Source organism: Diabrotica virgifera, chromosome 3, assembly GCF_917563875.1.
Source record: "Diabrotica virgifera virgifera chromosome 3, PGI_DIABVI_V3a".
NCBI lineage: Eukaryota > Metazoa > Arthropoda > Insecta > Coleoptera > Chrysomelidae > Diabrotica > Diabrotica virgifera.
Genome location: NC_065445.1, coordinates 50,389,884 through 50,408,567, shown reverse-complemented (window position 1 = coordinate 50,408,567; position 18,684 = coordinate 50,389,884). Strand labels below are relative to the sequence as shown.

At 31.8% G+C, this 18,684-nt stretch overlaps 1 protein-coding gene across 1 annotated transcript in view; it reads right to left on the bottom strand.

Moving 5' to 3' along the window:
- LOC114342329 (cadherin-related tumor suppressor) overlaps positions 1-18,684 on the bottom strand; it is a 509,267-nt gene that overhangs the window by 298,695 nt on the left and 191,888 nt on the right. Inside the window, exon 3 of the mRNA XM_050647448.1 lies at positions 16,517-16,547. Coding sequence (XP_050503405.1) covers positions 16,517-16,547 — 31 coding nt within the window. The remainder of the gene's footprint in view (positions 1-16,516; positions 16,548-18,684) is intronic.

Sequence of the window (18,684 nt, the reverse complement as noted above, 5' to 3'; positions counted from 1 at the left end):
ATGTGGTGGATATAAATACGCTTCATGCCTCCTTTCTTGGACCCGACAAAACTCATTCGTAACCGCCCGCTTTATCATTACTTGTCTAAGTTAGCCCCCCTAGTTTCTAAGGCCTTAATACAATAAGACATGGTTAAAAACAAAGGCTAGATAGTTGATATAAACGCAGATGTCGCTATATACTATTATCATTTGAAATGGTATATAAAGAAAACTGTAAAGAGAAAAGGAAGAAGAAGAGAAATTTGTAAAATTATGTTATATTATGTCTAGATTTATAGTTTAAATTTATTATGTTGGTGCAGTGTAAAAGAGACTTTAGATTTAATTTTGAAAGGGGATTTCCAATGTAAACCAATAGATTTTAAGAATAGTTTAAGCAAATAATATGTTGCATAGAAAGATGTCTTCTTATCAACCTACCGTTTTCAAGGATTAATTTCTCTTACCACGAAACAAGTAATTAAGTGGGTATTAGGAGAAAGTTTAAGGCCTTTTGTTTTGCAGGATTTGTAAACAAGTATGAAAAGTAGAAAGTAGTTGATTTTTGATAATTTGGAAATTTTGGAATTTGTTTGAATGTGAAAGAAAGAATGATTTAATTGGGGAATCAAAAATTATGGAAGGGATGAGGAGACGGAAATGATTTCGAAGGAAAGGAAGATAGTTAGTTGCTGTTTGACTTCAAGTAAGAAAAGATCGAATAAAAAGAAGGTGCCGACAAGTTGTTTTTAATAAAAGCGGACAAAAGAAAATTGTATTGTTGTGATAACGTGATAAGTAGTGCAAATAAAATTATTGAAAGTTGTGAGTTGCAGTATGAAAAAGTGGCAGTATTTGTAAGTAGAAATCATTTACTATTCTTGGAACGAAGCATAACTAAGAAGAATTTTGGCCCAACAGGAGCAATAAATATTGATTAGGAGTTTGTCTAGAGTGTGGTTGTTATAAGCAGAACCAGAGAAGGAGTTTGTTTGATGGGGAACTGTCTACAGTTTTTGTTTTTATAAACAGAACCAGTGAAGGAGTTTGTTTGACAGGGAAATAATTAAAGCACATTCGTTTCAAAAGGTACAGAGAAAATTGTGGAAAATAGACATTGATGAACTAATTTTATTAAAGATATTTTTTTGTTAATTGTGTTTCAACAGGTTACTTTAGGGAAACATTTATTTATAAGGTAATTATTTCATGTATGAAAATCTACAAGGTATTAGGTCATTATATTTTATTTTATTGCACAAATTGATTTCTTTTATTTATTTACTTCGACTCCTCTTTTTTTCCTTAAGCACTATTAACAGGAAAGGTATTTTGTGAACTCAATTAAGAACCCTGAGATAAGAAAAGCATATATTATTTATTAATCTGGCGTCTGGAATAAAATTTATTAAATTATCTTTTTGTTTGAATTTGCTAATTGGATCCTAATTAATTTGTTTATTGTTTTATCTAATTTCAAAATTAAAATATCATATTAATACATAATGAATAAGAAAGTCTTACGATGAAGTAAACCCTTATAATGAATAAGAAAGTGTGCACACATAAGATTGTCAAGAAAGAGGGGCATTTGTTAGCGTCAGTTAAAATAGAAAGCCTGGCTATGATTGGTCATCATACATCTTAATATCAACCTGATGCTCTACCAAGAACAGGTAGTGAATATTATAATGAAGTCCCTAACACATCGAGACTTTACACTTGCTGGCGACTTCGCCAAATTGGGCTCCCCCAAACCAACGCTAATTATTCGCAGCGGATTCGTGACGGAAAGTTCGCAGTCGAATTCCTGACGGAATTCGTAAAGAACTTCATATTGAAGCGAATATATTCGCGTCATACTCGTATGTGTCTAGTATTGAGAAGAGTTGGTGACAACGAAAAACAAAGAATACTACTCAGTGATCTCAATTCTTTACAAAAATGTATACATCATCAGATGAAGAAGAAGCTCTTGTAATGTTAGCAATGGAGGACGACAATTCAAGGTAAAATTATTATCTATAGTTATCCTAAAACAACAATATGGACTATATTATGAATTTAATCTTAGGAAAAGAAGAAAATGGGTTCATGATATCAATCTAGAAAGACTGAAATGTGGGGAATATCACACGCTGATGCCTCAATTACGAAAAGACGATAAAATATGCTACATTTATTTTAGAATGACAATAGATTGTTTCGATGAACTGTTGCACCTTGTAGAAAATGATATTAGAAAATCAGACACGAATTACCGAGAAGCTATTTCTCCCGACGAACGGTTGGCCATAACATTAAGGTAAGAAAATGAAAAAAAAAACTGCAGGCATTATTTATATCATTAATTTACTACAGTAAAAGAGAATAAGGATCAAAATAACTCTAAAATATACTTTATGTATTGTAAGGGTCAAAGGAATTGACATAGTTGGAAACTGATGGATTATGAGAAGCTGCTTGGTTGCAACTCTGCGCCAAGTTGTGTAGTGTAATATAATTATTTTCACAATTCACTTCATAGAACCCAGAAGTATTGGATTGTTTAGGTAATGCAGTGTCATTTGATGAAGGTAGGGATACAACCGAAATACTTCCGACGGAAGAGGGGTTTTGATAGGTGTCTGTACTTTCAGCTCTAGATTGATGGCTATTCAAAGAACTTTCCTCCAATTGAAGCAACTCCTGCTCCATGATAACTTGCGCAATCTTCATTTTTGTTTCAATTTGCCTTCTAGGAGAGAAATATTTTACCGTAGAAGCATGAGCCAAAAACAGTTGATCGGTAGCATCATGCACTACTCTCTTTTTGCTCTCAAAATAACTGATCATATCTTTCACAGATGTGGATGGCTCAGAATTGCGTTTTCTGTTTGTTCTGCCTGTAGAAGGAGTTTTATTTGAAAGAGTAACCCTATGAGCTTCATTTCGAGTAGGTTTCGATGAGGAGGGTTGAATCTTATTCTGGGAATCATCTGTCTGAGTTGTTAGTAGATTTTTACTACACGTTGGTTTCTGTACTGCGGACTTTTCATCCGTTAATATATTTTCGGGTGATTCTATATTTGGGAATGCTTCAGATTCTTGTGTATCAACATCTGTGACATTTGATGCAGTCTTAGCAAAATTTAGGAACGGTTTGAACGATTCCATATGATCTGCCCATATCCATTTTTTTTATCGCTTGCCGCTTGTCCAGTTCTAGTTTTATTAGTTCTTATGTACTTAGCGTACGTATCGCGCAGATTCCTCCATTTTTTTTTAATCTCATCCCCTGAAACAAAATACTCTTTTTTAGGTATCTGGCTACCGGAGATACATTTTATACAATAGGCCATAGTTTTAGAGTCGGGTTTTCGACTGTAAGTGCCATAGTTGTAGAAGTTTGTGAAGCTTTATGTAGAAATTTACAACATATTTACTTGCCCGAACCAACTACAGAAATATGGAAAAAATCTGAAGAAGGTTTTAGAAATACCTGGCGATTCCCAAATTGTATTGGTAGCATCGATGGCAAGCATGTTACTATCAAGTGTCCAGACAAAACAGGATCTAATTATTGGTGTTATTTGAATAAGTTTTCTACAGTATTAATGGCTATTGTTGGCCCAGATTATAGATTCATTTCAGTTGATATTGGCGGTTTTGGTAAAAACAGCGACGGTGGAATATTCGAAGCTTCCAACATGGGAAGAAGATTTGAAACAAATCAGATGGGTGTACCTGAGCCGAAAAATCTCCCAGGCCAGAATGAACTTTCCCCCATGTCTTAATTGGAGACGAAGCCTTTGCACTAAAACCATACTTGTTGAGGCCCTTTCCATCCAGTCAAAGCAGAACAGATATTTTCAAGGAAAATTATAATGTGAGGCTCTGTAAAGCGAGACGAGTAGTAGAAAACGCTTTCGGAATATTGGCACAAAAATGGCGTATATTCTACAGACCAATGGAAACAAAAATTGATACTAGTATTCTCATTGTGAAAACTGCATGTATTTTGCATAATTTTCTAAGGACAAAAAAATGTGATGATAGATTCATAGAACTTTTAGATCCACCAGAGCCTGAACTTATAGCATTTCAAAATTTGGACAATGACCCAAGGAGAGCTGCAAGACTGGCATTTTCTGTTCGAGAAAAATTTGCCACGTATTTTAATTCAGGACTATGAATAAATTGTTCACGATGAAAATAATGGACTCTTCTTGCAGTAAATATAGTATTGTTTAGGCCTCTGCTTTTCTTTAGTCTTAGATGTAGAAAAATAAACCAATACAAATCGTAAAACTACTCACCATGTTCGCCTATTTCTTCTCCTATTCTAGTCCAAATCTTGTCCTTTTTCCTTACATTTTTATAATCTTCATGAGAAAGGTCATAGAGAATAGGATACTTTCGAACCAACTCAATAATTCTCTCCATTTTCAATTTTTTCACATGCGAAACCACTGCGAAACTGATAAAAACGCTGTCGAGTGCGAACTAAGGCTAAGGCTCCACGGGCGACAAATTTACGCTAGCAGTAGCCGTAAAACGAACTTAAGGTTCCGCGGGAGGGAATAGGAATAGCCGAACTAAACCGACTACGCACAAGTTCTGTAGTCGGTACAGTTCGGCTATTCCTATTCCGTTCCGCGGAACCTTAAGTTCGTTTTACGGCTACTGCTAGCGTAAATTTGTCGCCCGTGGAGCCTTAGCCTAAGATTCCGGACGAATAAATACGCAGACAAAACGCATGCCCGAACGACGAAAATCGTACTTGTCTGAACTTGTATACTTACCACAGTGGAAACAATTCAATGCGAATCGTATGCGGTACGGAATTCCGCAGGTAATGCGAATTTTCCGCGTTGGTTTGGGGGAGCCTTAACGCTAAATCAATCATATGGGGATCGGGGATCTTCCACAAACGACCATAGAGTAGAGAGTTGGAATTATTGGATATTCGCAGATGAGCTAGTAGTGTGTTAGTTCATATTTGCGAAGGTTAGAGTTGGTGGTTGAAGTTAAAATATATGGTAAAATAACTCAAGGAAGGTTGCACAAAATAAAGAGTACCACCGGTTACTCTCTCTATCTCTCTCTTATACAGCACACTGGGTGCATAGGAGAGAAGAACGGATAGCAACCATACGTCGAATACCATAATGTCACCACATCCTTACGAAGGATGTGGTGACGACAGAGGAGAGAGAATGCAAACCGTATATATTTTATAATAAAGTTGAATAATTTTAGTATTCCTGCTGATGCCCATCACGACATAAAGAACGAATATTATAATAATATACAATATTTTTGTCTGTGACTGTAAAAGATTCTTTGATGGCTACCGCCATTGTCTTTGTATGTTCATCGGAGGCAGTAATTTCTTGAAAAAGTCAAGGTTAAAATATTGAAGATATCGAGTATTAAAATCTGAAATAATTGATGATAAAATTACGTTTAGGCCTATCGCCTACATAAATATCGCCCTAGAGCCTTAAGGTACCTTCTCGTATGTAATTATGTGCTTGTATGCAATAATTTTGCAACGTTTATGTCGTAAATATACAACCACCACTCGCCTTCCAGTTTTAATTTTGCTGGAATTTTCTTTGCAGATATCTTTATTTGATATATTTCGAAAAAATCAACCGGACAGCCACCATACGATACCATTATGTCTATACAGATACCCGGGATTATTAAGTTGCATGAACACAATGAAAGACAAAAAAGTAACTTATAGTCTTTGTGCTTCTTGAAGTAGTCGCAAGGAATAATTATTGTTTTTGCTTAATTGGACAGCCTTTATCAAGATCTCTTAATCAAGACTACGCATACCGACATTATTATGATACAAAAGTACCTATATTCCTATATACACTGCGCGTAAGAGAAAACGGGTCATCCACAAAATATAAGAAATTTTTTATCTTTTTATTTCTTTGTCTTGTAAAAGGTATATCTAAAATCCCTAAAAAGGGCTGTATCACAACAAAACGTTTTCGGAATCAATATTCCATCATCAGTGTTATCATCTAAAATAAGTATAACTCTATAAGTAAAACAAACCTGAGGTTAAATTTTGACAAAGGCAAAAAGTGAATAGATAGTTATACTTACAGGTTTACATGCTTTAAGCCACCAAAATGTATGGGTAAAAACCCTTAAATTGATATTAAACAGTTGGGGTTACATTATATTATCTGATTTTAAAGGATGTTAAAAATATTTTATTGTAATAAAAATAGGGGTTAATCTGGAAATATTTTTAACATCCTTTAAAATCAGATAATATAATGTAACCCCAACTGTTTACTATCAATTTAAGGGTTTTTACCCATACATTTTGGTGGCTTAAAGCATGTAAACCTGTAAGTATAACTATCTATTCACTTTTTACCTTTGTTAAAATTTAACCTCACGTTTGTTATACTTATAGAGTTATACTTATTTTAGGTGATAACACTGATGATGGAATATTGATTCCGAAAACGTTTTGTTGTGATACAGCCCTTTTTATTTTTTGGCTTATAAGGCTTTTATTTTTTGTGATTTATGGTACACAGCAGTACAGGAATTTTTCCTTGTGGTATTTTTATTTCTTTCTTATTAATATCACTTGTAAATCTTTTTGCATTGCGTCAGTTACTCTCATAGAACATAATCCGGCATTATTATTGATATAAATGAGAAACAAGGACAAATAAGGAAAAGGACTTTGGAGAAAAATGGTACGTTCCTCAATTAGAGCCTTTCGAACCTCTTCATATTTGCTGGAGCACACATACGACGTCTTACACACCTTCTGAGAAGGTTTAATATATTTTCAGTATGACTAAGGTCTGGACTTAGAGCAGACCTGTCCATTTTTGGAATACCAACATCTTCAAGATACTGTTTTATAATCCCTGCCATGTGTGGCCTCACATTATCTTGCATTAGCAGAAAACCATTGTTTTGATTTCGAGTTGTCCTTGAAATTTGATCCTGAAAAGATTTTTGTTATGTTTATTTATGCTGTTAATACACCCGTCTCAATCAAGACGAGATCCGTATGTTCCTCAAAAGAAATCCCTGTCCAAAACATTCCTGAGCCACCACCAAAAGCAATCCGGTGTGACCGTGTAAAGGGAGCATAACATTCTTCAACCTTTATATAGATCCTGTTAAAAAGAAACGGGAAGAGCTCGAAATGAAATAGATAAACATGAACGGCTTGGTAGAAAATCAAAGTTGTCAATTAGGGGAGTGCATATAGATTTTCACTTCGGAAAAATCAAACAAGATATAACTTTCTGTAATTTCATTAAGGTGATACAGTAGCGATCAACAGGTAGCCAAAACGCGTTCGAAGATTGCGGCTGTAATTTTTAATATTTTTTCGAGATATTTGGCACACGTATTTGTAATATAATAAAGAATGGCGGTACAGAGCCCAATTTGAAAAATATATTAATATGTGGAAATTACTCTGTAATTAAATACAATATTAAAAAAACGGGCCTGTACCGCCATTAAGAAGAACAAAAAAATACATTTTCTGCAAATAAACTTTTTTATCCGATGCCTAGATTTTGTGTCACTTTGGAACTACTAATAAAATAAAAAATTTTAGTAGTTCCAAAATGACACAAAATGTAGGCATCGGATAAAAAAGTTTATTTGAAGAAAGTGTATTTTTTTGTTCTTTTTAATGGCGGTACAGGCTCGTTTTTTTAATATTGTATTTAATTACAGAGTAATTTCCACATATTAATATATTTTTCAAATTGGGCTCTGTACCGCCATTCTTTATTATATTACGAATACGTGTGCCAAATATCTCGAAAAAATATTCAAAATTACAGCCGCAATCTTGGAACGCGTTTTCGCTACCTGTTGATCGCTACTGTTTCCTCTTAAGAAATGTTTAATAAACAACATAACAAAAAGTTTTACTCGAGAAGTGGGTGCTTCATTTTTTATTAAACAAATGAACTACGAAATCAGATGTTTTTTAAATAACTCCGAAAATAGACATTTTAGAAAAAACTGACTTGACCATTGAAAAATTCAGAATATTTTACAAAAAAAACCTTATATAAAGAATATAAAGAATTTTCTAAAATTAAATCTGTATCTTCTATAATTTATTATTTATAACGCTAAAGTCACCCTTCTCACAAACATTGGCGTACAAACTAACGTACGTGGACAAACTAACGTACGGCGAAGTGCACGGTTGAGTTATTTTAATGTAATTCTTTAACTAATTGATCAAATAAAATTTTACAAATTGAACATGAAAGAAGAATAATTAAGCCATCTTATGGTTATAATAGAAAGAAATAAAATGTATGGACATATCAATGTACGGTGTGGGCGGAAAGTGAGCCTTACATGAATTTTGTTTAAAAATGATTTAAAAATGTGTAACTAATACAATTTTTCTTATAAAACTCTCAATTTTGCACAACTTATCTTTCAAGCATCTTACTAAATGATGTTTTATTCAAAAAAAATCTCAAAAATTTAATTCAAATGATATGACGTCTCAAAAATTGTAATTTTTGAAATCTTCGTAGTTTTATAGAATTACCACCACTTTAAGACGGTATTATTTAAGTTTGAACAGATCTATTACAGTTTTATAAGTGCTTTTTTAAAGCTTAGGATGTAATCTTTAAAACTAACTGAATTATTTTACTTTAAAAATGAAATCAACTATTTCATTTTTAAGAAAATTAAGAAAGCTAACAAAAATGTAAAACAAAAACCGAAAATTACCAGCTAAAAAAATGTTTATACAAAGTGATCAAAACTTTTTTCTATAAAACTTACCTAAAATACATTTAATAATAAGCTTCCACAATAATAAATGTTCAGCAAAAAATTTTTTTAGCTCTTATACAGTATGTCTGCGTAAATTGGAACATATTGATAACTTTTTTATTATCAGTTTTACGAAAAAAAGTTATTCTTTATAAAATACCTGCATCGTATATAATCTAAGATGCAATCATAAAATATCAAATTTAATTAATATTATACGAGGTATGCCAAAAAATATGAATTTCACTAAAGTGTAAAGTACCTTTAAATTTCACAATATCGAAAATTGTTATTAAGAAAAGTTGTTTGGAATTAAAAAATTTGTTTTAGTGTTCAATTACATCCTTCTAATTAAAATATTGTGAATAATAAAGGCACTTAACTCTTAAGAAAACTTCATATTTTTTACATACCTCCTATAAAATTAAAAAAGTTTGATATCTGATGATTGTCTCTTAGATTTTAGACCAGGGAGAGCATTTTATGAAGAATAACTTTTTTTCGTAAAAGTGATAATAAAATAGTTATCATAATTGTAATAAAATGATGAGTATCCGTAATTTGCGAAAAAGTTGAATTTTTTTTTCGATTAGAATGATGTAATTGTATATTTAGACATAGTTTCTAATTTCAAACAACTTTTCATAATAGCATTTTTTGATATTCTGGAATATAAAGGTACTTTACTCTTAAACGAAATTCATATTTTTGACATAACTCGTATAAAATTGATAAAATTTGATATCTGATGGTTGAGTTTTAGATTTTGGATTATCAAGAGCATTTTATTAAGAATAACTTTTTTCGTAAAATTGATAATAAAAAAGTTTTCCATGTGGTTCCGAGCTACGCAGACACACTCTATAAGAGCTTCTGTACAAGAATTTTTAAATTGCAATGCCATATTTGGATTCAGCATAATCAAAAACAAAATAAAAACATATTTGATCAAAGTAAAATAATGAATTTATCGATATTTTTAAAATTACTTATACAAAACAATTGTTATTGTTTAAACAATTAATAAACAATTAGCGGCCAAATCTGCGAGTAGAACATTTTACTTTAACATGTATATAAACTAACAAAAAAAGTTTTAGAAAAATATAAGCTTGTTTGAATTTTTCCGAAACAATGCATATTTTCGTCCTAATTGCACTCCCCTAATACACCTAGCGTCTTTTTGTAAAGACAATGAAGTCGACTTTACCAAGTAATAAGACATTTGCTCAACACATACACTACACATTACACTATAATTTGATTGCGAAATCAATTGTACAATGCCAATGGCCCTAGTTGTCGAGGCATTTAAGCTAAATAAAAAAAATAATTTAACGATAAACGTATGTCAATCTAACAAGTTCTACTAAAAACTGTAATCTATAAAAGAATGGTTAACATATCTTTTCCCGGTACAGGTAAATGTTTTTTCCATGCGTTCCTTGCGAACGACGACTTCGGCATTTCTATCATCTTAAGTAGTTTTGCGAATTTCAAAAATTCGATCACAAAATTAATACAGACAAAAACATCGGAATAACTCGTACCCCATTATGTCCACCACATTTCTGGTCAAAGTTTTTTTCGCCAAATAGTCAAGAACGGTTGATTTCGCAGAACAATTCGCCGTACGAAGATCTGGAGACACTATGGAATGACCACTGTCTGTGGGATCGTTTTGATCATTTTTGTCGCTTCAAATACTGGGTGATCCAATTTAAATTAAAGTTAATGAGATATGTTGATTGACGGTGTGTTTTTTTAGTACCGATTCTGCAGAAAATAGTGCAATTAGTCCACTAATTAATAAATCAATAAAGATAATTTTTAATTTCGGTATTAATCGATAAAGAACTCGTTAAAAAACTTGGCTATATCTTATATTTTTAGTTATATGTCTACTTATTATATTTTAAATAAAATCATGATTAAAAAGTATTTTTTAAACAGCAATGTTGATTTTTCTGTATTTTAGCCAGAAATATTTTTGCAAAGTCATGGTTTCTGTATATATGGTAACAGAAGTTCCTTTTAAAAAAAATTATCAATGACGTCATCTTGCTCACTTCCAAAACCAATAAAGAGACAGATTAAATCAGATTAGTAAAATGACTAGAGACAGAAATAAATAAAAGACTAGAGGATTCTGAACTCATGTGGCGGTTTGCTTGGTTTTAAAATCACAATCATTTCTGCTACTTTCCACATTTTAGGTACATATTTTGACCTAAATGTAGCAATAAATAGGTATTAAGTTTAATTATGGCCTTTTTAAATAATAGCTTTAATACCTCTCTCGTTATCAGGTTAAACCCGGGAGCTTTCTTAGGATATAAAATTTTCTCTTATTTCTGTTGCAATCTCTTTCGGATTAGTAAATTTAATTTCAATGTGTTATTGATCATATTCTATTCTATCAGATACAGGCTCACTGTTATTTGGTTGAAACGTACTTTCTATATGATACTGCAAATCTGTCAGCTTCCTGATTTACTCTGGGCTAATTAGCAAAATACGAGGAAACGTTATTTACCAGTAATTTTATTGCTGAAATCGAATCTTATGATTGTATATTAGAAACATAGGTACCTATGCAAAATCCGCAGATAGTGTGCTACTTTTTTTATAAACAAAATGGCGCCCGAAAATCGTGTTTTTTTAATTTTTGCTCCCAAATAAGTTTACACTAAAAACACCCTAATAAAAATTCACCGAAATTAAATTCTGCATAGAGTCGTGTTTTTCCCGATTTACTTCGACGAAAAATTTCCCCGGAAAATGCGGGTTTTTTCAACAAAATCTTTAATTTTCAAATAAAATTTTAGATAAGTAATTGTTTATCAATAATTAAATAACTTGGTAATATAAAAGCTCTTTTTGTATAGATTTTAATTCCAGAAGCCGATGGAAATTGAATGAACAGTTTAGCAACAACTGAATTGTTAATTAAAAATTTACGGTCGCTATAATAACAACAATAATTATAATACATAAAAATAACTATGATTTTCGTATGAAAAGACACTCTACCTATCTAATGCACTTTACAGAATTGAAATTGGACTATTTAAGCGGCCTCAGGAATATTTTAAAATTATGAACAATTTTTTGGCTTATAAAAAAATAGAATATCCCGGGAAATATTAAATTAAATTAAATCGTGAAAAGGGTATTGGAAAAAAAGCGGCAGAACGCTTTTTTAAAAGAAAAAACGGTTAATTGTGATGAGTGGTACCTAAGATACAACCGGTCAAAGTTGACAGACATTTAGGCAAATATATAAGCAATAGGATTTTTTGATTCACGATTAGTTTACCGTGAATATACGATGCTATTAAATATTACTTTAAATTAAAATAATATTCGGCGACACTTTTCGATAGAACTCTTTATTGATTGCTAGAGGTGTTCACAGATCAAAGTTTTGTTCGCTACTACTTACTAAAATTACAAATAGCGCTCGTCCAGAAATCCCGTGTGGTGGGGAAAGCAAAAATGTCTTTATCTCTTCTACAAAATTTCACTTTGGAAAAAAAAACGTAATTAACAAATCGTCATCACTGTCCTTCTAAAAAGCAGCAACATAGCTTGCCTCGCACAAACTTTCCAAATACCTAACTTTATAAAGAGAATCAGGAATACAATTGACAATTATTACCCAGAACTATGGGTAAGAATGAATATATTTTAATCTATTAAGATATTTCTGGAAAATAATTTACCCAAGCTTTAGGAATGTTCTGATATGCATCTACATGTAAAATAAAACCGAAACAAAAATTAACTAAACCATAAGAAGACGGAACAAGGATCATAATTTTTGAACCATTACCTTCTTATTTTCGTCCTCTTTCTCCACACTAATTTTCATATCTTCAAAATACTCATAACATATATTATTATAATAAAAACTATCGATATTACGAGTGAAAATTGCCAAAAATAGCAAAAATCTAATGAAAAATTAGGTTGGAGAAAATGTAATCTAAAAGTTCAAAATCGGTATACGTTAAAAAAATGCATTTTCTCGGCTTCCCACGGAGCAATTTTCTTCATTCCTTTTTTTGCTCCCAAGTAACTCGAGCAGAGCCATCTAACTAACGCATTATTAAATGTCAAAGTTGCTTGTGATTTGTTATAATATATTAATTTATTTATAAGAAATGAAAGCTGCATATTTTTTTCAGTTGTAGACTTTTTTTAGATAAACTCACTACCTCGCTACTCACTACAAAGTGTACCTTTTAACGTTAAAAACAGAAACATTCTCAATTGAAAGATGTATAGTTCTTTGAACAATCTTTATTTAAATAGATTTAAAAAATTTGTTAATAAATAAATTAATTTATTATAACAAAACCAAAGGAACTTTGACATTTAAGAATGCGTTAGTTAGATGGCTCTTCTCGAGTTACTTGGGAACAAAAAAAAAGAATGAAGAAAATTGCTCCATGGGAAGCCGAGAAAATGCATTTTTTTAACGCATACCGATTTTGAATTTTGAGATTACATTTTTTCCAACCTAATTTTTGATTTGAATTTTTCTAGTTTTGGCAATTTTCACTAGTAATATCGATAGTTTTTATTATAATTATATATGTTCTGAGTATTTTAAAGATAATAAAATTGGTGTGGAGAAAGAGGACAAAAATAAAGGGGTGATGGTTCGAAAATTATGATCCTATGCCCGTCAACTTTGACCGGTTGTATCTCAGGAACCACAATTAAACGTTTTTTGTTTTAAAAGAAGTGTCCTGCCGCTTTTTTTGAAATACCGTTTTCATGATTTATTTTAATTTAATATTTCCGGAGATATTCTATTTGCTTATAAGCCAAAAAATTGTTTATAATTTTAAAATATTCCTGAGGCCGCTTAAATAGTCCAATTTCAATTCTGTAAAGTACATTAGATAGGTACAGTGTCTTTTAATATTTGTGTCTCAGAATATTTAAAATCATGAGATTCGATTCCAGCAATGAAATTGCTGGTAAATAACTTTTCCCAAAAATGGCCTATTCTCCGATAATCTGTCCAGACTAATTATTATTGCATGCTTAACTCCTATCACTTTTCCTGATAGGCGGATTCTGTATTATTAATTGGTCTTTTGAGACGTCTTGTGGCTTTCCATAAATAATAGTCAGTGCTGTTATCAGCTGTCAGTTCACTTAGGACTTAGATAATTAGCGATTGGCTCTAGGGATGCACTCGAGCCGAGACCGAGCCGAGCTTTTGATAAGCTTCAGATTTTGAGCCGAGTTCGACAGAAGAAGCTCGGTTTCAACTTCGAGCTGCAAGTTGAGCGCGTGGCTCGTGTCGGCTCGTCTGGAAAGTATTCCATGTTTCACGGACACACTGTATATTGAGAATACATATTTGTAGTCTGAATTACTTATTCTCAAACAAATGTATCACTGGTAGCAGAAATAAATGAATTAGAAAAAGGGTTAAGTATTAGCTAAAATATTGGCAAGCTCATTAAGGAAAGTTCATTAAGAAAAGGCTCGTCATACGAGCCGAGCCGAGTTAAGCTCGAGCTTGTGACCATGCCTAATTGGCTCATATTTCTGATTCTTTGTATCTCTCTTTTTAATTGTAACAGCTTCATAATTATAACGATTAAAATTAAAATCTTTTGGTCTTTGCTATCGGAAAAAGCTATAAGTATTGTAACTCAGATTGGCAAAAAATTGCATTTCCTTTGAAAATTGAACAAGAAATAAGTAAAATATTATGTTTATGTATATGGAATTAAGCCACAATTGATTGTAATGAAAATAACATTTTTAACTGCTATTTGACATTTCGAACCAGTTTCAGAACCTTTTCAAGTGATAAGTAGTAACAAATAACTGCGTGGGTTATGCATTAATTAATTTTTATAATTAATGATAAATATTAATTATTCGCTCATAAATTTACACAATATATATGCTAGAAAATTTATTAATTTTCTTTTTATAACAATTAATCAAACACCATAAAAAAGAGAACGGCACCATAATTGAAAAAATATGCTTATGCTTGGCGAATGCGTGTGCTTAGGAATAATCCTCTAATAATTTGTTTTACAGCCTTGACACACGTCCCTATTATGGATTAGAAAGAAACTATTGCACACTTTGTAATCCATAATTAATTGCTTTTTTATTCATTTAATCAATTAATTACAACAAGAGAGAATTAAACCATTAGTTTGATTAGGTAAAGATTGGAAATTTAGAGCAAAAAATACTGTTGGTATGTGTATCTTTATTAGGCATTCAGTTACAGTTCAGTGGAATACATAACAAATACAGCCATTTATGGCCCATTAATGGGGCAGCATCTAAGAATCTCCGAAAGAAGGTGGTTTACTCATTGAGACAAAAACTAGCTCCACTAGCCACTCCAAAAGCTCCACTTTTGATGTTTCGAATCCAAACACTTTTTAATATATGTCTGCATAACCAAAGCATTCCTTCTTCTTTTTTAGGTTCCGTGTTCGTATTCAGATATTGGCCGTCATCATGTTTACAATATCCTGAAATTTTTTTGTCTATCGGCTGCTCCCCGACATTATTATTCTACTGTGGAACAATATCATTATCTAATATTAAGCAGCTATAAAAGTTTCTTTCGACTAATCCATCTCTGTCCGTTCACTTTTCCTTGTATTCAAAGGCGAAGTAGATGGCATTCAGTTCCTGTAATAATATGACCCACATATTCTGTTTTTCTGCTCTTTATGATGTCTTTGAGCAGAATTCATGATTTGCTTTCATGCTGAAAACATTGCAAATAAATTAAAACATTCGGTTACAATCATCCTTCATCAAAAGGAGATAAATTAGGCCTCAAAGTGCTTCTTCCTCTTATTGTACCGTCTCCTTTCGAAGATTTCTGGATGGCGGATGGTCACACCATCTCCTCAGGTCTTTCAGCCAAGAGTTCTGGCGTTTTCCTACTGATCTTTTGCCCTCTACTTTACCTTCCAATATGATTGAGAGTACTTCCGATTAGCATCTTAAAGTACTAATGGATCTAGAACTATATATAACCCCAATAACTTACTAAACCACCTATACAAGCTCTTTACTCGAATACTAACAAACAGATTGAAAGTAAAACTTAATTTCTATCAGTCAGAAGAACACGCAGAGTTTTGATCAGGCTACGGAACAAATACCCATTTGCAGTGCCTTAAAACTGTAGACGAAAAGTATATTGAATATAATAGACTCCTTGTTCTTATTATTGTTGACTTCTGCAAAGCACTTGATATAGTGTAAACAGTCGCTATCCTAAAAGCCCGTCAGAACGCAGAATAGACTACAGGTATGCGAATATTTTTCGAAATTTATACGAAAACGCGACAACTGTAAACCGTCATTGCATGACTGAGAGGATAAAAATTGGCGGAGGGGTACTGCAGAGATATACTTTGTCGCCAAAACTGTTTATAACAGTCATTGAGTACGATTTAAGCGTTTAAAGTGGGACTTAAAGGGTGTTAATATCGATGGAAAGAAACTTAATCATATCCGATGACATTGTTTTCATAACATACGACTTAGGAGAAGCCAGTGTTAAGCTAGCACAGTTACAGACAGTAGCACATAGACTCGTTTTAAAGAAAAACTGTCCCCAAATTGACTCAAAAGCGTTTTTGGTAAATCTATGTAGTAAATTTTTATTCTAAACCTTTAAAAAACATTATTGATAATTAAATTGTATTCATATACTCACAAATGTCTGGAAATCAATAATATGCACCAACCTGTAAAAAAAAAGACTTTAGTTAGATATTATCAAAAATGAAGAAATTGTAAAAGATTTTATATTGAGTTGGATAGAACATTATACGTAATTAATTAATTTATTTATAAAGAACAGAGGCCTAGGTCTGTTAAACTTTATAACATTTTGTCATTTTGTTTTGATTATATAATATACCTTTAATATTTCTTATAATCTTTTCATACATTTCTTAACCACTTCCTTCCATTGTTTTCTGTTCAAAGCTTTTTCTTTAAAATTATAAATATTCCTTGTTTGTAAGTCTGCATATATGTTGCCCTTCCGCCTATTTCTTGGTATTATATTTGTCCTTCCCCTTTAGACTACCTTTCGTGACAGTACCGTCTTCGGCATTTTTTCCTTTCCAATTCTTTTAATGTTTCCTAAATATCGAATTCTCTATAATGTCGTTATTTTTGGCTCTTTATATCATTCTTCAAGTTCGTTATTATTCCTTGCTCTCCATTGACGATCTATTTTTACACCTCCATATTGCTCTTTGTATCTTCCTCTCCCATCTTTCTAAAAGGTCTATGTTTAATTTCTTAAGCAGCCATATTTTGAATGGATTTAACTATAGCTCTAGGCCTGTTAACTGTTTTGTAAATTCTAATTTTTCTTTTTCTTATTTTTACATCCCGACAAGTAAATTCTGAAACTTTTTCGAACATGCATGTATTTTCTCCATCTACTTCGAATGTGAAATTGTCTTTTTTTCTTTATCTGTTTGCCCCATTATAATGTATTGTGGCTTTTTCCTATTTATTATAAGCCCAATTTTTTTGCGTCTTTTATTATATCGAATGAGTGGAAAAAGAAATGTATTTTAAAGTGTGGAAAATATTTAATTTTTAACTGGGGGCTTTTGGTTTGCAAAGCCATCTTCAGAACTATGCTATACAGTAGTATAATAACGTAAGTAACTTGAGTACTACAATAGTTTAACTTAAGTCAAAATTTAAAGTACCACTACTAAAGACGTTTCAACGAAGAATGGCAGATATGTAATTAAAATTATTGATATATAAATAGACAATTCTTTTAGGAGCACATTATACATATTTCTACTATTATGATCATTATCTTTTTCATGAGATCTGTCTTAGTCAGTTGTCATTTTTCGGTCGACGTGTTTACATCGTTACGATGTATAGGTGTGCCTACGCACTACAATAGGAAAGTACTTTTATTACTTTCACAACTACATCTTAATGATATTAATGTGTGATATTCATCTCTGGTTACCGAATTCTAAGTAGTTGTCAGCACTATATTCGAGTTTCTCTTTTTGATAGATTCTGGAATGTGCGTTTAAAACTTTTGTCCGGACAAGTTTATGAAGCTATTTATGTTTTATTGTTATGTGTGTTGTTTATTTTTATTTTATTACAATATTCTCATAAACGTGTATTGAATTACAAATGAGAAAACTGTAGATATAGATTAGTATTTTTAGATTACAGATACAGGCAACGCGTCTAGTTTCGTAGTTCCTTTCAAAATACGAACTAAAAGATTTTTTGTATTAGGCCATGATTTCGGTAGGTGTAAGTGTTTAAAACATCTTCTATGCCGAGACTCTGTTCCAACAAGTACTAAATCTTTTCTAAGCCGTGTCGTTAATTTTTTGGTCATTTTTAAGCTTCCCCTAATTCATTAGAGAAACTTTATTATAAATATTGTGATTGTATGGGATCAGCCACCGTATTGTAATGACTATTATATTTTTACCTAAAAAATTTGTTGACGGTTCGATTTCCAATCCAGAAATCGTTTTAAATATTAAGAGATTATTAAAGAATTGTATTAAAAATAGTGTATAATCGCCAAAGGTGTTGAGGAGATTAGGTATGTCCTTTCAAAATCAAGGTTGACAAACTTGGCCACGGTAACATCCATGTTTTGGCTGAACAGATCTTAGAGTGGATTTTTTATGCCCTATGGTACATCCAATTCTGATGATTATGTGTGTTTCTGTATTATTTCTCTGCGCTTTTTTGCGATTGTTTGTGTGAGTGTTCGTATTGTGCATTGTATGTTGCATATGAATGTATAAAATTTTCTTATCTTATTGTTGGTATATCCTTCTTGTTGACATCTTCTTTTAGTATTGGTAA